The 26,209-nt window shown below is 41.2% G+C and overlaps 1 protein-coding gene across 3 annotated transcripts in view; it reads left to right on the plus strand.

Moving 5' to 3' along the window:
* Nucleotides 1-6,167: 6,167 nt before the first annotated feature.
* thumpd3 (THUMP domain containing 3) overlaps nt 6,168-26,209 on the plus strand; it is a 40,853-nt gene continuing 20,811 nt past the window's right edge. Inside the window, exons 1-6 of one of the 3 annotated variants that reach the window (XM_080184236.1) lie at nt 6,168-6,238; nt 6,859-7,128; nt 7,664-7,741; nt 9,904-10,470; nt 19,752-19,882; nt 25,588-25,657. In XM_080184236.1, the coding sequence (XP_080040362.1) occupies nt 6,862-7,128; nt 7,664-7,741; nt 9,904-10,470; nt 19,752-19,882; nt 25,588-25,657 (1,113 nt within the window). In that variant the 5' untranslated portion in view covers nt 6,168-6,238; nt 6,859-6,861. The remainder of the gene's footprint in view (nt 6,239-6,858; nt 7,129-7,663; nt 7,742-9,903; nt 10,471-19,751; nt 19,883-25,587; nt 25,658-26,209) is intronic. The other 2 variants (XM_080184244.1, XM_080184252.1) reach the window with 2 other exon arrangements.

Consider the following 26,209-nt stretch of genomic DNA (forward strand, 5'->3'; position numbering starts at 1 on the left):
GAGAACACACAACTATCAGCAAAGACTTAACAGGCTGCAAGTACTTTTATTGGAAAAGTGAAAACTGAGTGTTAGTCTAATAAAGGCCTTTAATTTATGAAGAGTTTTGATGTAGACATAGAGGCGTTTCCAAAACTAGGGGCATAAACGTGATAGTCACAAATAAATCCAATAAGGAATTCAGGAGTAATGCCTTTACTCAGAGTTATGGGATTAATTCATTAGCGTATGAAATAGTTATCATTTGGGCGGCATGCTAGCACAGTGGTTAGCACTGCAGCCTTACAGCACCAGGGACCCAGGTTCAATTCCAGCCCCGGGTCACTGTCTGGGTGGAATTTGCACGTTCTTCCTGTGTCTGCGTGAGCTTCCTCCAGGCGCTCTGGTTTCCTCCCACAGTTCAAAGATGTGCGGGTTAGCTTGATTGGTCATGCTGAAATTGACCATAGCGTGAGGGTTAGCAGGTTAAATGTGTGGGTTACAGGAATAGGGCCTGGTGGGATTGTGGTCGATGCAAACTCAATGGGCCAAATGGCCTCTTTCTGTACTGTAGGGATTAGAACATAGAACCCTACAGTGCAGAAAGAGGCCCTTCGGCCCATCAAGTCTGCACTGAACACAATCCCACCCAGGCCCTACCCCCATATCCCTACATATTACAACCACTAATCCCTCTAATCTACACATCCCTAGGTACTAAGGGGCAATTTCTTAGCATGGCCAACCAACCTAACCCACACATCTTTGGACTGAGAGGGGAAACCGGAGTAGCCGGAGGAAACCCATGCAGACATGAGGAGAATGTGCAAACTCCACACAGACAGTGACCCAAGGCAGGAATCGAACCCAGGACCCTGGAGCTGTGAAGCAGCAGTGCTAACCACTGTGCTACAGTACCATGCCTACGAATAGGATTTAAGCAGAAGTTAGAATGTGGAGGTGATGGGGAGAGGTGGAGTTTAAACGCTAGCATTGTTCTGTTGTTTTGAGTAGCGTGTTTCAGTGCTGTGAATGTTGTGTAATTGTCTGCAATCACTGCTTTCCTCTCTAAGCCATTGGGAATGAGCACTGAGCAATCACTCAGAATGCTGTTTGTTCAGAAATCTATGAAAAAGACACAGCAGCAGGCTTTGGATAACAAGCACCTAGGGGAGAATATAAATGGGACCTTTACAGACAGCCAGGCTCTGACTGCTGGTTCAGTATTGATCATGATAATGTGGTATTCTCTGGAGCAGCCCTCCAGGTCGATCTTAAAACAGATTCTGTCACTTTTTTTCCCCACTCTCACTGACCCAAATTGACATTATTGACCTCTTTATGCAGTCTTGCACCATTAAAGACTTCACTGTAGTCTTTCAGGAATGACTCTATAGTGCTTACAGGGCCATTAATCTTACTTAAAAGGAAACTGAAACTAAAGACATCTCCCAGCCAAATTTCTGTTTCTCAATTTTTTTAACGTACAAGACAGTGAAAGCTGGAGGCTACTAAAAGAAAATTCAAGATGGCGCCAGAGTGAAGTGACGTCTTGCAAGCTGTACCCAGCATACCTTCAAATTCTATCTTTTACTCTCATTCTATGTTTCTTAAACTTCATTCTAACACTTTTAAAATCTCTAACGACAAAGCTGCTCTTTCTCAACACCCTAGCTATGACTGTAACACTACCTTTTGCACACTCTCTCGTTTCCTTCTCTATAAACAGTATGCTTTGTCTGTATAGCGCACAAGAAATAATACTTTTCACTATGCTAACACATGTGACAATAATAAATCAAATCAAACTATCATGTTCAAACTATCACTGTAACATGACACCTCCATCACACCAACGCCCTCCCACACCATTGTTGTTTCAGTCCTGAGGGATTCTTATTTTTTTTCAATACTGAGCACTGTTAGTAGAATCTCAGTCAACGGGACAGCATGGCGGCATAGTGGTTAGCACTGTTGCCTCACAACACCAAGGACCCAAGTTTGATTCCTGGCTTGGGTCACTGTGCAGAGTCTGCACGTTCTCCCCATGTCTGTGGGGGTTTCCTCCGGGTGCTCCAGTTTTCTCCCAGTCTGAAAGGCATGCTGGTTAGGTGCATTGAAGGAGAATTTAGTATGGCCAATGCACCCAAACAGGTGCCGAGTGTGGTGACTAGGGGATTTTCACAGTAACTTCATTACAGTGTGAATGCAAGTCTACTTATGACACTAATAAATAAACTTTAAAATCTTTATCTACCTACCTTTTCTATGTAAAGCAAGACTGAGTGTTGGTCAACTACACAGGCATCACAGCAGGTCCTATCCTGACCCTTATAAACACACACCTATTGTCCAAACAGCAAAGAGGGATGTTGATCATTTTCCTCATCCTTTGACATTCCTCATCTATATTTTGTGACATGCATACCATGTCATCTTGTTCTGAAAGGTCCCAATGGGCTCTTCAAAGAGCAAGGGAAGCCTCCCACTGTCCTCACAGATACTAACCCCACAACCAACAAGAATAGGCACAGATTGACTAATCAATTCTGAGGAATATCATCAGAACAGGAGTAGGCCATTAGGCTCATCAAACCTGCTCTGCCATTCACTATGATCATGGCTGATTGGATACCCACTGGCCCCATAACCCTTATGCTGTTGTGGAGGAGTTGGTTAGCTCACTTAGCTAGACAGCTGGTTCACGATGCAAAGTGACACCAACAGCATTGGTTCAATTCATGTGCTGGCTGAAATTATTCACAAAGGCTCAACCTTGCTCCTCACCTGAGGTAGTGATCCTCAGGTTAAATAACCATTGGAAAAAAAAATTGGAGACTATATTATGGTCATCTGGAACCATATGTTTATAGTTAATCAGAAGTCTATCAATCTCTGCTTTAAACATACACAGTGACTGAACTTCCATAGCCCTTTGGATAGAGAATTCCAAAGATACACAACCCTCTGGGTAAAGAAATTTCTCCTCATCTCAGTCTTAAGTGGCTTATCCCTTATTTTAAAATTGTGTCCCCTGATTCTAGACTCCCCACCAATGGAAGCATCCTACCTAGAATTATAGAGGTTTACAGCATGGAAACAGGCCCTTCAGTCCAATTTGTCCATGCCGCCTTTTTTTTTTAAACGCCCCAAGCTAATTCCAATTGCCCACATTTGGCCATTATCCCTCTATACCCATCTTATCCATGTAACTGTCTAAATGCTTTTTAAAAGACAAAAAAATTGTATCTGCCTCTACTACTACCTCTGGCAGCTTGTTACAGACAATCACCACCCTTTGTGTGAAAAAATTGCCCCTCTGGACACTTTTCTATCTCTCGCCTCTCATCTTAAAACTATGCCCTCTAGTTTTAGACTCTATCTTTGAGAAAAGATAGATTATCTAACTGATCTGTGCTTCTCATTATTTTATAGACCTCTATCAGTTCACCACTCAGCCTTCTACACCCCAGAGAAAAAAGTCCCAGTCTTTCCAGCTGTTCCTTATAACTCAAACCATTAAGTCCTGGTAGCATCCTAGTGAATTTTTTCTGCACTCTTTCTAGTTTAATAATATCCTCTGATAGGGTGACCAGAACTGGTCCAAGTGTGGCCTTACCAATGTCTTGTACAACTTCAACAAGACGTCCCAACTCCTATATTCAATGCTCTGACCGATGAAACCAAGTATGCTGAATGTCTTTTTCACCACTCCGTCACCTACGATTCCACTTTCAAGGAGCTATGAACATGTACTCCTTGATCTCTTTGTTCTGCAACTCTCCCCAGAGCCCTATTATTAACTGAGTAAGTCCTGCCCTGGTTCAATCTACCAAATGCATCATCTCGCATTTATCTAAATTAAACTCCATCTGCCATTCATCAGCTCACTGGCCCACCTGATCAAGATCCCGTTGCAATCTGAGATAACTTTCTTCACTGTCCATTATGCCATTAATCTTGGTGTCATCTGCAAACTTACTAACCATGCCTCCTATATTCTCATGCAAATCATTAACATAAATGACAAATAACATTGGACCCAGCACTGATCTCTGAGGCACACTGCTGGTCACAGGCTTCCAGTTTGAAAAACAACTCTCTACAATCACCGTCTGGCTTCTGTCAAGGACAGCAAGAAGTCTCCCAATACCAGGTTAAAGTCCAACACTTGGTGTCACAAGCTTTCGGAGCGCTGCTCCTTCATCAGGTGAGTGGAAGTCCTGTTCACAAACAGGGCATGAGGACACAAACTCAATTTACAAAATAATGATTGGAAAGTGAGTCTTTACAGGTAATCAAGTCTTAAAAAGGTATAAACAATGTGAGTGGAGAGAGGGTTAAGCACAGGTTAGAGAGATGTGTAGTGTCTCCAGCCAGGACAGTTAGTGAGATTTTGCAAGCCCAGGCAAGTCGTGGGGGTTACAGATAGTGTGACATGAACCCAAGATCCTGGGTGAGACCATCTTCATGTGTGCAGAACTTGGCTATCAGTTTCTGCTCAGTGATTTGACAATACACATCTTTTTAACTTGTGCTTAACCCTGTCTCCACTCAAGTTGTCTGTACCATTAAGATGTGATTACCTGTAAACACTCGCATTCCAACCACTATTTTGTAAAGAGAGTTTGTGTCTTTATATGCTCTGTTTGTGATCAGAATTCCCACTCAACTGACAAAGGAGCAGTGCTCCAAAAGCTTGTGGCTAGTGCTACCTAAAAAAGCCTGTTGGACTTTAACCTGGTGTTGAGAGATTTCTTACTGTGCTTACCCCAGTCCAACATTGGCATCTCCACATCACGTTCTATCACCTTGATCCCATGAGATTTAAACTTATGCATCAAGCTACCATGCGGTACCTTGTCAAAAGCCTTGCTAGAGTCCATGTAGTCAACATCAACTGCACTGCCCTCATCTACTTTCTTGGTTAGCCCTTCAAAAAAACTCAAATTTCAGAGACATGATTTTCCATTCACAAAGCCATGCTGACTGTCCCTAATCAGTCCTTGCATCTCTAAATGCCTGTAGATCCTCTCTCTCGAAATACCTCCCAATGACTTCGTCACCACAGATGAGAGGTTCACTGGCTTGTAGTTGCCAGTCTTTTCCATGCAGCCCTTTTTAAACAAAGGCACAACATCAGACATCCTCCAATCTTCAGACTATCGATGATAATAAATATCTCGGCTAGGGGACCCGCAATTTCCTCCCTAGCCTCCCACAACGTCCTGGGATACACTTCATCAGGCCTGGGGGTTTATCTACCTTGTTGCACCAAGACTTCAGGCACCTCTTTCTCTGTGATTTGTACACTCCTCAAGCCATTCCTATTTATTTCCCCAAATTCCCTAACATCAATGCTTTTCTCAACAGTAAGTACTGATGAGAAATATTCATTTAGGATCTCACCCATCTCATGGATCTGCATATAGATGACCTAGTTGATTCTTAAGAGGCCCTCCTCTCTCCCTTGTTATTCTTTTGTCCTTTATGTATTTATAGAAGCTCTTTGGATTCTCTTTTGCCTTATCTGCGAAAACAATCATATGTCCCCTTTTTGCCCTCCCGATTTCTTTCTTAGCTCTACTCCTACACCCCCAGTACTCAAGGGATTCACTTGATCCTAGCTGCCTATGCATGTCATATGTCTCTTCCTTCTTCTTGATCAGGGCTTCAATACCTAAATATCTATCTATATCTACCCTGCCTATAAGTATTTTGTAAGTTTCAATTAGATCATCTCTACGGCAATAATATCCTTTCTGAGATAAGGAAACTAAAACTGCACCCAGTATTCCAAGCGCAGTCTAACCAAGCTTCCCATGGTTTGTACATTATGCTGTGCACAGGCTGGCTACTCTTTTTCCTACCTAACAATAATTACACTTGACCAATACTGCACTGTCTTTGAGGTACCTTGAAACACCTTGAGGATCTGAATGTACAAGATGCAATGAAAGTCCAGGTACTTTCGCTGTCTATGGGGCAGTGCGACTCCAAGTAACACTTTTTACCAAGCAGTAGAGTGTCTACCATTGAAGGTAAAATGTACCAATTTATGCAATGTGATAATAAGAGTAATTCCACCCCCGCAGCTCTGACTTTAAGCCTCACCCCCCACGCGCGCGCGCGCACACCTGAAAGGACCACTCACTGCGCACGCGCAGTCAGCCACTCTGTGCGCATGTGCTGATTTTGGCCCTGGGTTTCCGGCTGAAGCGAGCGGCGGCCCTGGCAACAGAGAGAGCCTGGCGTGAGGGTGAGGACGGCGATCTGATTTATCCCTTATCGCTCTATGTAATCTTTCCATTGCTCCCTGATTTGGGTCAGTGTGTGAACAGACGGAGGAAGCAGAGCCCGGACTGGGAGTGCACGGAGTCAGTCTGACACCATTCTGTCCTTCCCTGCACACAGATCCTGGTGGCTCAGCCTCATTCTGTCTCTCCACAGCCCAGGTATTATCTGTGGCTTGTGTAGGAGGAGGGGGGGAAAATCACATCCACTCTGTCAGAAGGTTGCCAATTTGAGCACCACTCCAGAGACTGCAGCACCTAATCTCAGACAGATATTCTGGTGCAGTACTGAACGAGGGCCGCAGATTAGACATTAAACTGTCTGATGTCTCAGGAGGATGTGAAAGAGACTGTGCCACTATTTTGAAAAAGAGCTACGCTGTCCTCTCTCAACCACAGTACGGCAGATTGTCTGGGCATTATGATTGGTGGGATCTTTGTATGCAAAATGGCTGCCGTGTTTTCCATATTACAACAGCACACTACATGACCAAAAGTTAATCAACTGGCTGTAGGGTACTTAGGAATGACTTGAGATTGTGAAAACTGCTGAATAAATGAAAGTCCTTGTCTTTTACTTCTTGAGGAGATGTCTGTGCTTAACAGAGATGCAGATGGACCAACGGCAACATCAATGATCCCTGAACTAGAAAATAATCCTCTCGAAAATAGGGATGTAGAAACAAAGCAGCCTAATTGCTCACAGGAAGGTTGGGTCACCATCGGAGCAACAGTTCCTACTGGCTTTGAGAGCACCGCTGCTGGCGAAGTCCTGGAAAAAATTGGATCCGAGTCTAGGATCAGCAAGAATCGAGGAAAGATCTATTTTGCCATTTCAATCAATAATCTTTTACAGGTTGGTTTATATTGTTCTTTGTGCATTACTTTCTCTTTCCAAATGGGAAAGAAATCATGAGCCTTTGTGGCCTAGTCAATTGGGCATACTTTGCCTCCGAGTCCTTGTGGATTGCTCTCAAAAACTTGAATATTTAATTTAGGCTGCCCCTTCAGTGCAATACTGATAGAATGCTGCACTGTTGAAGTTGCCATCTTTTGGATGAGATATTAAACTGACATGGAGTGAATGCCACTATTTGAGTAGGGGAAGATGGTGAGATGTCTGATTATAAAGCAATATTTATTCCTTCATCAACATCTCATTTTTTCCTATTGTTGTTTGTGGGACCTTGCTGTGCACACATTACAACAGTGATTGCACGTCAAAAAGTGCTTTATTCTTCACAACCAGAGTGGAATCACATCAGGATGTGAAAAGTACTTATAAATGCACATCTGTTTGTGAATAAGCCACCAAGGAGGCCCCTAAAATTATATTCACAACTGATAACTGCTCCTTCAATTGCTAATTCATGGGAATTTTTTTGTTTCAGATTCATCTTTTGCGATCTGTTGATAATTTATTTGTTGTTGTCCAGGAGATTCCTCATTACCAGTTTGGTGAATCCAAGGTAAGTGTGTTACTAAAAGAATAAAGTAATTCAATGTTAACATGGATAAAATACTTTATAAATAAAAATAAAGCAAAATCAAATATCACTGAATGAACCTGACACTTCATGTGACTTTTCTGACTAAATTTGTGATGAACCTGGCAGTGTTGTAGCTTTCCTGTCCTGTCTTCACTTCTATGTAAAACATCTTGGAGATCCTTTCTACTGAGCACTGTTAATGGCAGTGATCTAGGCTAGACTAGATCAGCAGGTCCACAAGAACAAGCCTGCCTTGCACAGTGGCTGGGATCCCTGCCTCTAGGTGAAGATTTCAATTTGCCCCATTAGCAGCTAATGAATTTCCTGCTTTGCCCCATTAGTAACTGGTGAATCCTCTGCTTTGAAGGAAATGAAAGGGAGGGGAGAAATAAAAAAAGGTTAGAAGATAGGAATGATACTTTGAGACTGTGAAGAAGATTGTTAGTATTAAGTGAAAGGACAGAGGAAAGAATACTGGTGTGTGTATATAGTGTGAGCTGTGGAGATTTGACTGAAGAGAAAGCCAGCACCAACTAGCATGAATAGCAGCAACTTAAACAGAGATTGGTTTTAGTGGCTAGTGAGAGCTTGAATGAAACAATGCAGATTTATTTTGATCTAAACTGGAGGAGGTGGTGATGAGTGCAGGATGAGTGGAGAGGGAAGGGGAAAAGGCAGAAGAGTGCCAGAATCAACTAAGAAAACTTAAAAAAAAGATAGAGTTGGATGAAAATCAGAGGCAGGAACTGATTGGAGGGGAGAGATTTACTGTATGCTTTGGGAAAATGACAGTCTACTAACTGACAAATAAAGATGTTAAATTTAATCAGGATTAAAAATGTCAAAATTTAAACTTGCAAGTATCGCTTTGAGGGATGCACCACCAAATTGAGGAATTTGTGCCTTCAGCATTTGTTTCCTTCTTCCAGCTTTCATCTACTTCTGTTCTTTCCTTCAGTACGAGTGCTAGTATTTCCAGTGTTCTAAATCTTAAGGTACAAAGCTCTTGCAATTGTTTTTATCATTATATTTAGGATCCAGGCCTTTCATAAACTGTCAGATTTTTGGGACTGTCACCTTTTTCAAGAGATTGGTCTACTCTGGCTGTGTCTTCTTTCCTTCCCCATTGCAACTCCTCTCCCGTAGGCCCTGGCTTTTTTTTGGGCACACTGTTTGCCCATAGTACCTCGTCCAAGTTACCATTCTTTGTGCGTACTTAGGGAAGGCATCATGTTGAGTCCCACCCTGTTCTCTAGAGTCCATCTGTAGTGATCAGTGTTAGGAGCTCCACTTCATGTTTAACCTATAGGAGCGACAAAAACCTAACTGCTATCATGGCTGAGATCAGCTAGCTCAACTCAGATTAATGAAAAATGTAGGAGTAGAAGTATATTATTCAGCTCCTTGAGCCTGTCCCATATTCATTTAGATGATAGTTGATCTATACCATAAAAGCAATAATTCTTAATAGCCACTGTCCATAAAAAGCTTTGTTGAAGAGTTCAAATGACATTCAGATTGGCTTTTTGGTAGTGGTTGCATGGGCAGTGTTTCCCAGATTTCAACTGCCCTTTCTTTGTTTGATGAAATCCTTTCTGGCATCATTTCTGAAGTATTTGGATCTAATTTTATCGTTATGTCTCCTTAGTCAGGACTTTCCCCACTTCATCTGCTCTATCAAAGCCTTTCATCGTCTTGAGCACATCAATGAATCACCTTATGGCCTTGGATTCAAGCAATACAAATCTAGTCTGTGAGCTTTCTTCATTACTTAACACTCCCATCCTGTAACATTCTGATGAATCTGTGCTGCATCCACTCCAAGACCAGTTTACCCTTTGAGGTGTGATGCCTAGAACAAGCTCTATACCCTCTGTCCTTACTCTTCTACCCCTTTGTATTCTAGCCCTCTTGTGATAAAGGGTAACTGCCCATTAGTTTACCTTTACCTTGAAAATCCCTGCTCTTCTACTAATTAGTGCCTTGAGATCTTTGCCCAACTGAGAGGATAGAAAGAGCCATAATTTAAACGCATCATCTGAAAGATGGCACCTCTAACATACAGCACTCTCTCAGTACTGTATGAGTGTCATCCTAGATTTTATTTTCTTTGCTTTTAAATATATCATTTTCTTCAACAGGAAAATGTATTAGAGGACCTCAGACAGTTGGCTGGCCAGCTTCTTTGGACTTGTCCTCTTACAGTATGGGAATTGAACAACAGTCTGAAGAAGAGAAAAGGCCAGCGCAGGAAAAGCAGCCGAACAGGGAACCCAGGTCTAGAAGTAACACAAGAGACTGACAAAAATAAAAATGGCCAGTTGGAGTCTGCTCCCTCTGACCAAACGGCTACCGGAAATCAGCCAATTGCCAGGACAAGGTTGCCTCCCTCCAATTCTGAGGCAAGTGGTGATCAGCCCCCTGAAATCAAAGAGCTCACCTCACTAACCAGCGTTGCAGTCACCAATCTGATGAAAGTAAATGATCTTGCAGAGATTTCAACTGAGGAGTTTCCATCTGACAAAGACAAAATTGCAACTGTAGATGAGGATGGAGGGAAATCCCATGGACTTATTCGGTTTCGGGTCACCTGCAACAGAAGTGGGGAAAAGCACAGCTTCACCTCAATGGAGGCAGCCAGAGAATTTGGTGGAGCGGTGCAGGATCTATTCAAGTGGAAGGCTGATATGACCAAATTCGATGTGGAGGTAAGCAATTTATTCAATTCCACCCACATTTCCTTCCCCCTTTCCTGAAGCTGCCAGCTGTTGCGGATTGCCCTCATCATGCTGAAGGCAACTGTTTTTCATGTGCAGGACTAAGCCATCAGGATCAGAAAGCTAAAAGCAAGTTAGTGCAGATGCTGGAATCTGTTCCCAAGAGAGAAAATGCTGGAAAACCTCAGCAGGTCTGGCAGCATCTGGAAGGAGAGAAAAGAGCTGACATTTTGAGTCCAGATGACCCTTTGTCAAAGCTGAAAGGCATAGAAAGTGGGAGATATACTGTGGGTGAGGGAATAAAAGATGAGTCATAGCCACAGAAACCAGGGAAAAAGACCGCTCACGACTGTCCACAGAGAGAATAAAGGTTGCGAGTGTCCAAACGGCAGAAAAGCTAAAATGAAGATGTTGGTGGGAGAAATGGATGGGACAGAGGTAAGATTTAGAAAAGGAGAAGCAAAGGGGGAGAAAAGGTAGTGAACGGGGATGGAATGGGGGGGAAGACAAAAGAAATAAAAAAGGTAGAGAACAGTAAAAAATTAAATAAAAGAATGAAAACAAAGGGGTTGAGATAGGGAAGAGCAAATCATCCGAAAAAGTGTTGAATTCGATGTTGAGACCACAATGTCCAGCCAGAAGATGAGATGCTGTTCCTCCAGTTAACTTCGAGCTTCACTGGAACATTGCAGCAGGCCAAGGACAGACATGTGGACATGGGAGCAGCATCATATGTTAAAATGGCAAGCAACCAGAAGGTCAGGGTCCTGATTGCGTACAGACGAAAGGTGCTCAGCAAGTGTACGCTTGGTCTCTCCAATGTAGAGGAGACCACATTGGGAGTAGTGAATGCAATACACTAAATTGAAAGAGATGCAAGTGAAACACTGCTTAATGTGGAATGAATGTTTTGGATCTTGGATGGTAAGCATAGGAGAGTAAAGGGACAGGTGTTACACCTTCTGCGATTGCGTGGGAAGGTGGCCCGAGCGAGGGGTATAGTGGACTAGGTTATCCCAAAGGGAACGGTCTCTATGGAATGCTGACAGAGTGGAGGGAAGATGACAAATGTCTGCATCTGAATTCTGTGCTTCTGTGTATAATTTAGCAATTTCAGCTTGTTTAGTTCAGTCACGAGTGTCATGCTTGCATATTTTAACTGATGGGTGACTTAGTTGGATTCCAATATACATTGGACCAAGGTCCCACGCCACGACCCTCATTCTCTCCGCTCCCTCCCAGAACAAGGATACAGCCTCCTTGTTCTCACATTTCACCCCACCAGCCTCCACATACAAAGCATAATCCTCTGCTAACTCTGGCATGATGCCACCACCAAACACATCTTCCCTTCACTCCCTGTCAGCATTCCACTGAGACTGTTACCTCTGGGATAACCTAGTCTACTCCTCCACTATACCCAACACCTCTCCTGTCACTCATGGCACCTTCCCATGCAATCGGAGAAGATGTAACACCTGTCCCTTTACCTTTTCTATGCTTACCATCCAAGGTCCAAAACACTCATTCCAGGTTAAGCAGCGTTTCACTAGCACCTCTTTCAATTTGGTATATTGCATTCGCTGCTTCCAATGTGGTCTACTCTATAAATCGGAAAAACCAAGTGTAGATTAGATGATTGCTTTGCTGAGCACCTTTGGTCTGTGCGCAATCAGGACTCTGATCTTCCGGTTGCTTACCATTTTAATACACGACGCTGCTCCCACGTCCACACGTCTGTCCTTGGCTTGCTACAATGTTCCAGTGAAGCTCACGCAAACTGACATCTCACCTTCCGGCTGGACTCTTTACAGCCTTCCAGTCTCATCATCAAATTCAATAACTTATGATTTACTCGACCCCACCTTGACCTCTTTGTTTTCATTCTGTTTTATTTAATTTTTAACTGTTCTTTACCTTGTACTTCTTTGTCTTTCTTCATTTTTTCCCCCCGTCCACTCTATCCCCCTCCCTTACCTTTTCTAAATCTTAACTCTGTCCCATCCATTTTCCTCCCCCACCATCTTCATTCTAACTTCTCTGCCATTTGACTATTCACACCCTTTATGCTCTCTGGACAGCCAATAGCAGTCTTTTCCCCTAGTTCTGTGGCTATGACTCATCTTTCATTCCCTCACCCTGCAGTATAAATATCTCCCACTTTCTATGCCTTTTAGCTTTGACAAAGGGGCACCTGGATTCGAAACATCAACTCTTTTTTGTGCTTACAGATGCTGCCAGACCTACTGAGATTTTCCAGCATTTTCTCTTTGGGATCAGATAGCTGCTTGACCACAGGCAGCCTTAAAGCCAGCTTACTTCCACACAAGCACACAGAGCCCCCAATCGTCATGTTATATTGACCCTCTTTCATGCTTTCACTGCTTTTAGTGAGGTAGGTCACAAAACAAAATGCAAGCAGCAAGCAGATGTCTCAAAAATCCAGATGATTGATTTCAAATCACCAATTAACTGGGTGCTGAGAAATCACCAATAGACGGTCCTGTCTAGACTATGGCTGATGAACTAGTGAATTAATTTCCATTGCTTTCGATACATCTTCACTTGTAGTATAAAGTGTATTGGAACCCAACTAAGTCTATTATCAGTTAAAATATGAAAGTATGACAATCAGGACAACTATACAAACTGAAATTGTATACAGAAGCACAGAACTTAAATGTATACAAAGCAGGTAGTTATCATACAGCTATGTTATAGCTGTAACTGAAAGTTTACTTTTGCATACTCTTGAGTTTGGCAAAGATTTTTTGAAAAATTACCTTCAAAGACATGAAGTCATAGTATGATTTAAACTTTAGTCTCTTGAGCAGAATTTTGATAATTATCTGTCATCACCCTTCCTGGCTGCAATCCTAGTTGAGATTGTAAACTATTGCCCACCTCAGGTACTGTGTCCCATCCTTCAAATCTGTCATCATCACCTGTCCTTCCAAATTATCCACCTGGTTACCATCCTGCCTTTCCACTCCAAAGTGCTTGAATGTACTTTTATTTTGTTTCCAGTATCTGCATCCATCATTTTTGCAACTTCGTCTCTGAATCTCTCCAATCAACTTCCACAATATTAAAATGTCCCTAAATCTAAAATCACAAATAGCATCTTCCATTACCATGGTGCACTATCCACTCAAACTTCCCAATCTCTCTAATCAATTGACACAGCTAATTACAACATTGTCCTCCAGAAAAAGGACAATCCTAGCACTCTCCAGCTCCATGCAAATGTTCCCATCTGCTTCCAACCTAGTCACAGATGAGGAAGCTCCCAAACTGTCTTCAGATCTTGCCCCCAATAACTTCTGGAGTCCCCAAGCATCTGCCCTTCACTCCTTTCTATTTTTTAAACATGCTATTTCTCAGTGATATCTTCCGACGACATGATATCGGTTTCCACACTTACACAGACATTGACAAACTCTACCTCACTGCCAAATCCTCTTATCCCTCGACTGCCTGTTGTCAGGCAGGACTAAAATCTCATGGGCACATTACATTGCCATGTGGACTTAGGGAGACTTGAAACAAACTAGAGAAGAAGCAAGATGATGCCTACGGCTCTACTAATGATACAGAGAGAACAAATGAATGAGTTAAAGGGATAATGGATGCAATGGCATTAATCTTCCAGAGTTCCTGAGATTACAGAACAGTCCCAAGGTTTGAAAGGTAGTTAATGTAATGCCATTATTCAAGAAAGAGGGTAATTCTGCTATTCAAGAAAGGGGGAAGTGAGAAAATGGAAAGCTATAGGTCAAGTTATATATGAATTAGGAGCAGGGGCGGCACAGTAGCAAGCACTGCTGCTTCACAGCTCCAGGGACCTGGGTTAGATTCCCAGCTTGGGTCACTGTGTGGAGTTTGCATGTTCTTCCTGTGTCTGCATGGGTTTTCTCCAGGTGCTTCAGTTCCCTCCCACAATCCAAAAATCTGCACTTTAGGTTAATTGGCTATGCTAAATTGCCCCTTAGTGTCCTGGGATGCAGAGGTTAGAGGGTTATTATGTAGTGATATGGGGATAGGGCCTGGGTGGGATTGTGGTCAGTGCAGACTCAATGGGCTGAATGGCCTCTTTTTGCATTGTAGGGTTTCTAGGATTCAGACATGAGCCACTTGGCCCCTCAAGCCAGCTCATGCTGATTTGATTGTAACCACAACTCTACATTCCTGCCTACCCCAAAAACCTTTCATGCCCTTGTTAATCATGAATATATCTAGCTCTGCTTTAAAAAAAAAATCTTGTTTCCACTGCCTTTTGAGGAAGAGAGTTCTAGGGACTCAGGACCCTCAGAGGAAAAGAAATCCTCATCTCCGTCTTATGATCCAGGTTAGAAACTCCAAAAGTACTTTGAGACCATCAAACTATAAGTTTTGCATCTTGAATTTGGCTAGGATGAGCATGAGATGCTTCACTTCAGGTACGATTCAATAACTCACTAGGGAAATTTTATCAAAGTTTGTTTAAGAATAGTTAATATGTATAGAAAGAAATTAGCAATACTTTTTAATCAATTACAAACAAAAAACAAAGAACTCAACTAATGTATTAACCCTGAATTGAATATTACAGCTACTCCAATAAACCAAAACCATTCATAGACAAAACTCTTTTCACAGGCTTAAAATAGCATAAATTAAAATCTTACTTGACTTGGAATTGAGTCTTTTTGAAGCCTGTACTTTCCTTCTAGAAGGCAAAACATTGCCCTGAGTTAATCAGCAGAATTTTCAAATAGGACACAGAGAGACACTTCAGCTTCTTGCTTGATGCCCCTGCTAAAACTTAAAAACTAAACTGCAGCCTCAGAACTCTCCAAACTGAAACCTTAAACTCACTGGGGGGAAAAAATTGTCCAAAAACACATGACCTTTTCTCCTAACAATGTAGGATCCTAAAACTAATCCCAGAGTCAATACAAACAACCCCATTTAAGTCAATTAAGAAGTAATAAAAGGACAATTCCAATTAAGTCAGCAACAATTACATCACTGAAGCTGTGAGCTAAGAAACCTTTGAAGCTGCAGGAATCATGTTTTTCAAAAAATCCTTTCTTAAAGAGGCACTAACATCACAGTCTTAAATAAGTGATCCTTTATTTTTAAACAGCGACCTGTTGTTCTAGATTCCCTGACAAGAGGACACATCCCCTCCAAGTCCACCCTGTCAATACCCCTCAATGTCTTAAAAGTTTTGATCAGGTCATCTCTTTCTCTTCTAAACTCCAGTGGATACAAACTTAACTTCTCCAACCCTTCCTTATCAGACAACCTGTCCATTTCTGGAATTAGTCTCATAAACCTTCTCTAAGCTGTTTCTAACACATTTATATCTTTCCTTAGATAGGAGACCAATACTGTACACGGTACTCCAGATGTGATCTCACCAATCCCCTGTACAACTGAAGTATAACTTCCCTAGTTTTGTAATCAATTTACCTCACAAAAAATGATAACATTATATTAGCTTTCCTAATTACTTGTACCTAGGTTGGTCCCACTAATGATGGGGTGACATCAAATAAACAAGCTAAAGGTTGTCCTGCATCAGTAGAAGGGAAAATGCTGGAACCAATTATTTAGGAATATGGTAACAGAGCACTTTGAAAATCATAACATGATTAGACAAAGTCAAATTTGATTTATCAAAGGGAAATCATGCTGCATTAGTCTGTGAGATTGTAACTAACAAGGTAGACAAGGGGAAACCAATGGATTTACAAAAATCTTCGATAAGGTGCCTTTAATGAAGTGTCACACAAGAGATTATTACACAAAATTAAGGCTCATGGGATTGGAGGAAATATATTAACATGGATTAATGAGGATCAGTTAATGGATAGAAAACAAAGTAAGAATAAATGGGATATTTTCAGGTTGGCAAGAAGTAACTAGCTGAATACACAAGGATCAGTGCCTTGGTAACCACTTTGGTAGGGAAGTGAGCAGTGTGGTGGTACAGTGGTTAGCACTGCTGCCTCACAGCACCAGGGACCCGGATTCAATTCCCAGCTTGGGTCACTGTGTGGAGTTTGCACGTTCTCCCATGTCTGAATGGGTTTCCTCCTGGTGCTCCGGTTCCTCCCACAATCCGAAAAATGTGCTGTTTAGGTGGATTGGCCATGCTAAATTTTCTCCCTCAGTTCACCCGAGCAGGTACAGGAGTGTGGTGACTAGGGGATTTTCACAGTAACTTTCATTGTAGTATTAATGTAAGCCTATTTGTGTCAAATAAAACTTTAACTTTAAATTAGAAAAGTGGAATACCTTTTAAATGGTGTGACATATTGGTATTCAGATGAACTTGGATGCCTTTGTTCACAGACCAGAGAAAGTTAACATGCAGGCACAACAAACTATTAGGAAAGCAAATGGTAGGTTAGATTTTATTGCATTATGAAGAGATCAAAGTCTTACTAAAATTGCATAGGCCCATGGTGAAACCACACTTGGAGCATTGTATATAGTTTTGGTCTTACCTCAGGAAGGATATGCTCGACTTAAGGGTGCAAATCTTCACTAGGCTGATTCTGGGATGAGAGGTTTGTCTTATGTAAATTTATTGAATTGAAACATAAAATTATTAAGGGCTTGACAAGGCAGATACTGGGAGGATGTTTCCTCTGGCTAGGGAGTCTAGAATTTTGGACCATAGTCTCAAGATAATGGTTGGGCTTTTAGGAAAGATTTTGTCACTCAAAGTATTGTGAATTTTTGGAATTTTATACCCAAGAGAGTGGTAGATGCTTAATCATTGAATATATTCAAGATTGAGATTGATAAGAGTTTTGGTTACTAAGTCAACTGAATAATAAAGAATAATACAAGTAGATGATGCTGAGGTAGAAGATCAGCCCTGATCGGACTGAATGGCGAATTATTTTTGAAGGGACAAATGGTTTGCTCCTCCTATTTCTTATCTTCACATAAGCAGCAATTTCCTTCTGTTTAAAAATAAACAAAAACCAAGGCTGTTGTCTAGATCCTCAACCCAAACTTAGTCACCAAATCCATTGCCCTTCCTGGCCACTATCATGGTCTGAACCAAATTATTTGTATCCTGGACATTCCATCTGATGCAGCTGAGCTTCCATCTGCATAACTTCTCCTATCGTACAGAACACCAATGTCCACCTCTGGAATATCATTCATCTCTGACCTAAGCTCAGCTCAATACTGCTGAAATTCTCATCATGCCTTTCTTACACTTAGACTAGACTGTTCCAATGCGTTCCCATCTTGTGCCCTGTCAAAATGTGAACTCATCCAAAACTCTGTTGCCTGCAGTCAATCTCACTCAAATCCCATTTATCCATCATCCCTGTGCCTGCTCATCTACACCAGCCACCAATATCACCATTTTCAGATTCTTATCCGCATCTTCAAAGCCCTCCATGGCCTCTATAACATTTTTCAGCTTTACTCTAGTCTAAGATCTGTGCATTCCCACTCTGCCTCATTATTGATATCTTCAGCTGCCAAAGTCCAGTGGTTTGGAATTGTCTCCCTAATCCTCTCCACATCTTTCTCCCATTAAGACACATTTTAAAACCCACCAATTTGATCAAGCTTTTAGTCATCCCTCCTAATACCCCCTCCTTAACAGTTTGCACTCTTGGTAATGTGCCTTGGGCTGTGTTAGAGATGTTGTACAAATGTAAGTTATTGTTGAAGAATTGTCAACTGAGGTTCTGGTAATTGCACTCTGGTTTCCAATCTTATACTTTAAATGAAGTATTTTCCCTTGATAGTCTTTGAAGTATTATTTTTGCAGCTAACCTTGATGAGAATACACAGTTGATCAGGTCAATGGGTTTTGAGTTGACAGGAGAACACAGTAATCTCAGTGAATTATAAACAATGGTTTAGGTTCTGAGAAACCAGATTTGAATGTCACCAAAGGTCACAAACCCAAAAGGGGCACCGAGGTCACAATGTACATAAACAGCATTTGAAACTCCTTTGGTGAAGAGTCTGTAGTACAGGATCTGACACCCTGCCACATTTAGAGGCAGTGCTATGATTAGGAAGCCCAATATGGCATCTGTATTGACCAATTTTGTAAAAAGACCAGGACCATAATGGGGTTACATTTCTGTTGTGACAATGTACTGATCTACAGGCTGATTGGATTTGCATAAAGATACTGATTTCTCCTTTTTTTCACACCACCTCTCATCCCAACATGCTAGTGTTGTGATGGACAAACAAAAATGATAACTCCTCATAGTCAAACCATTAAAACTTATCTAATGATTAGATTGGTTAAAGAAGGCAATTAACCCTCTTGGGAAAAGAATTATTTATTAGAGGGTTGTAGCTTGTGTGGGTAGGTGCAGATCAAGATGGTCGTACTTGATGGGGAACAGTGATTCCTGTAAAGTTTATTTATTAGTCACAAGTAAGGCTTACATTAACGCTGCAATGAAGTTATTGTGAAATTCCCCTAGTTGCCACACTCACCTGTTTGGATCAATGCACCTAACCAGCACATCTCTCAGACTGTGAGAGGAAACCAAAGCACCAAGAGGAAACCCACGCAGAGACAGGAAGAACATGCATACTCCACACAGACAGTGACCTAAGCTGGAAATCGAACCTGGGTCCCTGGCGCTGTGGGGCAGTAGTGCTAACCATTGTGCCACCATGCTGCCCTGGGCATGGTAGCACAGCGATTCCTGGGCTTGGTGGAAGAGGATGGATGTTATCTGAGGGCCAGATGAATCGTGAAAATGGGAATGATGAATATTGTGGAGTCTGCCTTATTACCTTTGGAATTTAGGAGCATTTCCCAATAAGCAATAGAAATCATGAGAGGATGAATTGGGGATTTGAGGAAAAATGAACTTAATCGATTAATTGCATTTTTAATTCATTTTTTAAGGTTCTAACATAAGTGTATACCATAATTGAATACTAAATATTAATATCATTGTACAAATGCAACATTTGATAAATACAAAAGAACCTGCTCTCAATGTTGAACTGTATTTGTCTACAGCTGACGGATTAAATCTAGGCTTGCACGTGATATAGTGAAATATTGTGGGCAGAAGGAATGTTAACAGAGTATTTATTCGGGTACAGCAGGTGACTGGCTGTTGGTTTTGTTGGTTTATTTCATTTAAAGTCATCATTGTAAAGGTGAACAGTGTTTTACAATCTGTAGGAGGTAAATGATTATTGTTTGCTCCCATCATTAACTATCGTGTTTCTGTCTTGCACAGTCCATTCAAGCATCATTTATTTTACAGATCCTCCTCAACATTCATGAGAATGAAGTAGTAGTTGGCATAGCGCTTACAGAGGAAAGTCTCCACAAGCGCAACATAACACACTTTGGCCCCACAACTCTTCGATCTACTCTAGCCTATGGGATGTTAAGGTATGTCGCACGCTAGCTATACAGTTCATCAGAGCATCAGATAACTTGAACCATCCTACTGGATGGTGAATTCTTTCTATTACCCATCAAAGGTCCAAAGTGACAGCTTCTGCTGATGGCTTATGTTATGGTACTGAACAAAGAGTCTCAGGATTGATCCCTGGCCTGTGTTCAGGCTGCTGGTTTCAGCTAGGGTATTCAGTTGGACTCAGAAAAGGGAAGGCAGTTAGCGTGGGTCACTGCTATTATCTCTAACCAGTAAATCATAGTTTCCTTCCCACCTCCTTGCTGCCAGCTGTGGCTGAGGGGTTTGATTATAATGCTTCCAATGACTAAGTCCACGTGAGGAATATCTGCATCAGTGAAGAATCAATGGTTGCCCATTTTCTTTGGAATTGTATGTCAATGCAAGTTGGTGCTTAAGGTAGAAGAGGGGGGAAATTAGGGTGGGACAACACTAAATTAATTTCAGCTGACAGCCTGTTGTGCTGTGCCATCTCTTTGAAAGAGTTATCTAATTAGACTTAATCTCTTGCATCAAAAACAAAGCAGCCTGTTTGATTGGCACCTCATCGACCAGCTTAAACATTTACTCTCTCCATGGCACACTGTGGCTGCAGTGTACCATCTATAAGATGCATTGCAGCAAATCACCAAGACTCCTTTGACGGCACCTTCCAAACTCACAACCTCCATCACCTCAAAGGACAAGGGCAACAGGTGCAGGGAAACACCACCATCTGCAAGTTTCCCTCCAACTCATACACCATCCTGACTCAGAAATATGTTACCGTTCATCCACTGTCATGGGTTGATATCATGGAACTCTCCTTACCAGCACTGTGGGGGTATCTACACCACATGGACTGCAGTCATTCATGAAGACCTTCTCCAGGATAATTACCAATTGGCAATAAATGCTGACCTAGCTAGCAACAGCCACATCTCATGAAATAATATAGTGAAACTGTGCTTAATTTTGACTCACTTAACGTTGTTTTACCTTAGTGTTGTTAATTAAGTCTTCATAGCCCAGCAAATTTATTCTTTGTAAAATGCGGTTTCACTATTATTTCCTACCTGTTTAGCAATCAGTATTTGAGGCCAATTTAATCTGTACTTTGATTTCCTCAACATGTAATATTTCTGTACTTTTTATCAAATGTGCTCCTGATCTGACTGTTGAATTTAAATAACTTATTGACTGCTTACTTAAACCCCTCTCCTCTATCACTCCACCCTCATCTCCAACAATAGATGTGAAGAGCTCATGGATTTCTTTGTCACTAAGTTCAAAACTATCCAATTAGCTGCCTTTGCTGCTTTCTTTGATGAAAGGACCGAGAGGACACTGATTTATGGAGAAGTAATGGCAATATGAGGAAAGACATTTTTACCCAGCTAGTTGTGACATTGGTGTACCTTTTAAGAAAGATTTTTTGAAAAAGATCATGATCTTTGGAGCTCTCACAGCTTCAGTGTTCCTCATTGCTGCTGAGCTGTCTACCAGATGTCCTTTTATTGTTCCTTAACCTGCTTAAATGCGGGTTTGTTTATTTTTACTATGGGATCTTTTATGGCTCTGCATTGTTAGGAGAAAAACTGGTTCGCAGGTCAGATGACAGGAGCTCTTTTGATTTCAGTTCTGAGCTGGAGAGTTGAGTTTTAGAAGGGACAACAAGCTGAAAAGAACTCTTTTCCCTCCCTGTTTTTGGAAATTCGGCTGATTAGCTGAAATCAAGGTCTTGCCTTTCTGAAGGGGAGAATCTGCTGTTGGTTGCTTGATCAGAGTCTACCTGGGGTTTTGGGAAGCTGTTCTGACTTCAAACTGTTCTGGGCGTATCAAGAGGACTACTAGAACTTACAAGACTGAGAAATTTCAATTCTCCAACCAAAGGACTCAATTCTAGTGTCACGTGAGCATTAGACTTTGCTGTGTTGAACTTGTTTAAAGGGTTTTGTTTATGGGATTGGTTTGATTGGAACATCTTAGATATATTTGTTACAGGTTATATACTATTGGGGTTGTTTTCTTTTTGTTTAATAAAAGTTATTGCTAATTTTCTTTACATACTTTTTTTAATTCTTTATTCCAATCAAATCCAATTCAGAGTCCCAACAAGTTGAGACATTCCCGATCCAAGCTGACAAGACAGGGCTGTCACCTCCTGTATTGGGCTTGATCTACATGATCCAAGCTGATTGGAGTAGGCATAGCTCCTCCTCCAAGGCTTGATCTCATTTGCATCTTAGCAAAAAGGCCGAGATGCTGCTTTAAAAAATTGCTTCAAATGAAGCTAAAATGTAACCTAATGACTTCAACCAAGTACAGCACGTCAATACTACACTTGATCTTAGCTAAAAGGCCATGTTACCTATATTCTCAAATAAACATAGTTTAGTAAAAGCTCCTTAGTGGGTCTTCTGGATCATAGGTGAAGTGAAACATATTATGCTTATCCTAGCCAAATTCAAAACGAAAAACTTATGATCTAGGCAGGCTCCATAAAACACTTTGGAGTTTCTGACCATAACATAGTGGTTAGGTTCTGGAATGAACTGCATGATGGAGGCAGATTCAATCATGGATTTCAAAAGGGAATTGGATATGCATTGGAAAAACAAATTACTGGCCTATGGGGAAATTGAATTGAATTGATTTATTATGGTCACTATTGGGATATAGTGAAAAGTATTGTTTCTTGTGCACTATACAGACAAAACATACTGTTCATAGACTACATAGAGAAGAACCTGTTCTTGAGTCAGTTGGTCCGTATTTTCAAACTTTTGTATCTTTTTCCCGATGGAAGAAGGTGGAAGAGAGTATGTTTGGGGTATGTGGGATCCTTGATTAAGCTGGCTGTTTTCCTGGGAAGCAGGAAGTATAGGTGGAGTCAATGGATGGGAGGCTGGTTTGCGTGATGGACTGAACTACATTCATGATCCTTTGAAGATTCTTGTGGTCTTGGTCAGAACAGAAGCCATACCAAGTTGTGATGCTTCCAGAAAGGATGCTTTCTATATTGCATCTGTAAAAATTGGTGACAGTTGTAGCAGACATACTGAATTTCGTTCGCCTTCTGAAAAAGGTTGGTGGGCTTTCTTAACTATAGCGTTAGCATGAAGGGACCAGAACAGATTCTAGGAGTTCAGATCACCAACAAACTTGAAGCTCTCATCCATCATAGGAGAGGGACTGTAGCAAAGAGCCAGCACTGACATAACAAACTGGATATCCTCCTTCAGTACTGTAATCATTTTGTGATTTAAAGACTCCATTCTTTTCTCAGGCAACTGTCTGAGACTAAACTAGGCTGTTCAAGAACCTTGGTGTCATAATTGATTATGAAATGGGCTTCCAATGTCATATTTGCACCTATTTCCACCTCCATAACATCCCTGACTTAGCCCTTGTAGCAGTACATCTGCTGCTGAAACCCGCATTCATTGCCTCTAGACGACAGTTGTAACACATATCTGGCTGGTCTCCTTCAATCTGCCATCTTAAACTTGAAGTTGTCCTAACTCTACTGTCTGTATTAAGTTACACTAAGTACCTTTCACCTGTCACCCTTGGACACTCTGCCAATGGATCAGCTTAATTTTAAAATTCTTGTCTTTATTTTCAAATTTTTCCATGGCCTTATCCCTCCCTGTCTCTAATCTCCTCCAGTCCCACAACCCTCTGAGATATCTGCACTCATCTAATTCTAATCTCTTTGAGTTTCCCCTGTTTTAGTTGTTCCGTCATAGGTGGCTGTGTCCACAGTTGCTGTGCCCCAATTTCTCAAATATCCTCCCTACATATTTCCTAGCTACTTCATTTCATCCTTCAAGGAGCCCTTAAAACCTACCTGTTTGACCAAGCTTTTGGTCATTTGATCACGAAACTCAGTGTAATTTTTCTTTTATAATGCTCCTGTGAAGTATCTTGAGAATTTTTATTATGTTAAAGATGTTGGGATATAAATAGTCGTTGTGGTGATTTGAATCATTTGTCTTATCTACTGAGGCCAACATCTCTCATATATTATCAATGACTTGTTCATATGCACTGATCTCCTGGCGTATAATTTTATTGTCTAACATCATTATTGATTCCTTCAAAATTTTAATTTACCAGAATATTATAATCCCTGTAGAGACCAATAGCTTTAAAAAAGATATTTGAATTCCTAATGGCTGACTGAAAGGATCACACAATAAGACTTCAAGTTTTAAGACTTCTAGTGTAGCAAGGGAATAAAGGCAAAATTGACTAAGTACTATTTAGTCAGCAACTAATACACTAAACTACTGAAAAGTTATCTGTCTTTAATTTTTAAAACACCAAAAATCCCTCACCTGTTGTACTTTGTATCCAGTTATCATCCAAAGAATAGTTTTCACAAGAACTAATCCAAATCACTCCCAGCTTCCCGTGGATTTGCTTCTCCCCATTTCACCAAGGCGTAACGTCAAGTGACTATCAAAAGCTGCTTCTCTCAGTTTTTGGAGATGTCTGAAACCAGACACCATCAGTAAGGCCGATACCTGCAATTCCTTATCCCTGGCCATGTTAAGGAAAATCTTCTGGATTCCTTAGAAACGCCTGGGCATCTATCTCTTTAACCAGAGACTGTTTTCCCTCTCGCATTCTGCTCGTTGTCCACAGAAAGCATACATCCTCCTGTCTGCTGACCACACTAACTACAGTCATTCACTTCTTTCTATGCAACCTCTCTCTCAATTTCAGCCCAACACTTGAAGACTGAAAGTCTATCCACAGTTAGCAGAGCTCTCTGGGCATCATTTATGGGTGCAAACATCTTGGACCTTCTTCCCAGTAAGTCAGCGTGAGCCCCCTGTTCCTATAGCAACCAAGCCACCAAGGCTTCTTATTGGGCAGAATTCAGAGCAGGTCACATGACCCCCTTTATTCTACAATTCTACTTGGAGTTAAAGAGACACGGTTCCAAAACATAAAAATCTTACACATTTTGTATTCATAACAAGACAGTGTTTGTTTAATTTAATGGCAGTTTTACTTGTGTGGATTAGAAGTGATATTTGCTTTATTTTGTGCAATGGATGATTGGTTAACTTCAAATTAATTTCCAGAATACAAGTAAAAAGATTATAGACAGTAGCCAGCAGATGGTTCAAAATATTAGTATGCTACCCTGGGGGAAACATAGGAGCTAATTTGCACATAGCTAGCTCCCATAATGAGATAAATGAGCAGATGATCTGTTTTGGTGAGGTTGATGGAGGAATATTCTCTAGGATACCAGGGACAGTACCCTGACTTCTCTTTGAGGTGCTATGGAACCTTGATTCCTCCAGAGGGCAGTTATCTCATCTGAAGGACAGGCACCTCTGACAATGCAGCAAGGTGCACCGACCTATCGCACCTAGCGCTGACATTCTACCATCTTACTGACCCCCATTGATCCTCTCACACCCCATTTACAACTCAAATTGATTTCTAAGAGGCATTGTACATTATCATGGATTTAAATATGAACTCATGGATCTAATCCAAAGATGCAGGTAAATGCAGGAGTGTGTAGAAACTTAGAAAATAGGACCACTAGCCTTTGAGCCTGCTCCACCATTCAACATGATCATGGCTAATCAACGCCATACCCCTTGGTACCTTTAGAATCTAGAGTAATCTTATCTTCATGATTCTTAATTGTTTTTAAAATTTTGCATCACAGGCTTTGTAATCCTCAGTCAACTGACATCATTATTGACCCAATGTGTGGAACTGCAGCCATACCGATTGAGGTAAGGTGTTAAGGAGAGAAGTTAAGTACATAGCAGTGTGGCTTTAGCAATCCACGCATTATTTTATCTCCTGCATTAAATTTCAAGTCTGCTAATAGACACTTTCTTTGGTTCAGTGGCATCATTAAAGGTGAAGGAATAAATAATGTTTAAAATTGGTAACTTGAAGTAAGGTAGATTCTCAACCCCATGATGTCCATGTTAAGTCTCCTTTTTATTAGTTTTTTGAGTCATAAACAGAGTAAAACTTATTTCAAGATTACTTGGCGTAGCTTGGGTAGGGACTGTTGTATTGTGATACATAAGGCAACACAACTACACAAGATATGCTGGATGGAACATTTGGTCTTGTCTGTCATTTTTCACAGTTTATATGTACAATGTGTACAGTGTAGGCAATATTGAAAATTAGTCAAAGGTTGAAAGCAGTGGGTTTATAGTGGTCCCAGATTTGTAGTGGTTTTGAAAATGCTGACAGCGTGACTTGCCTGGGGTCCAGAAGGAGACTGGATCAAGTCTGTATCGCTCTGTACTTTCATTGCATGCTATACT

Source organism: Carcharhinus amblyrhynchos, chromosome 3 (genome assembly GCF_965287045.1).
Source record: "Carcharhinus amblyrhynchos chromosome 3, sCarAmb.v2.hapA, whole genome shotgun sequence".
NCBI classification, from domain to species: Eukaryota; Metazoa; Chordata; class Chondrichthyes; order Carcharhiniformes; family Carcharhinidae; genus Carcharhinus; species Carcharhinus amblyrhynchos.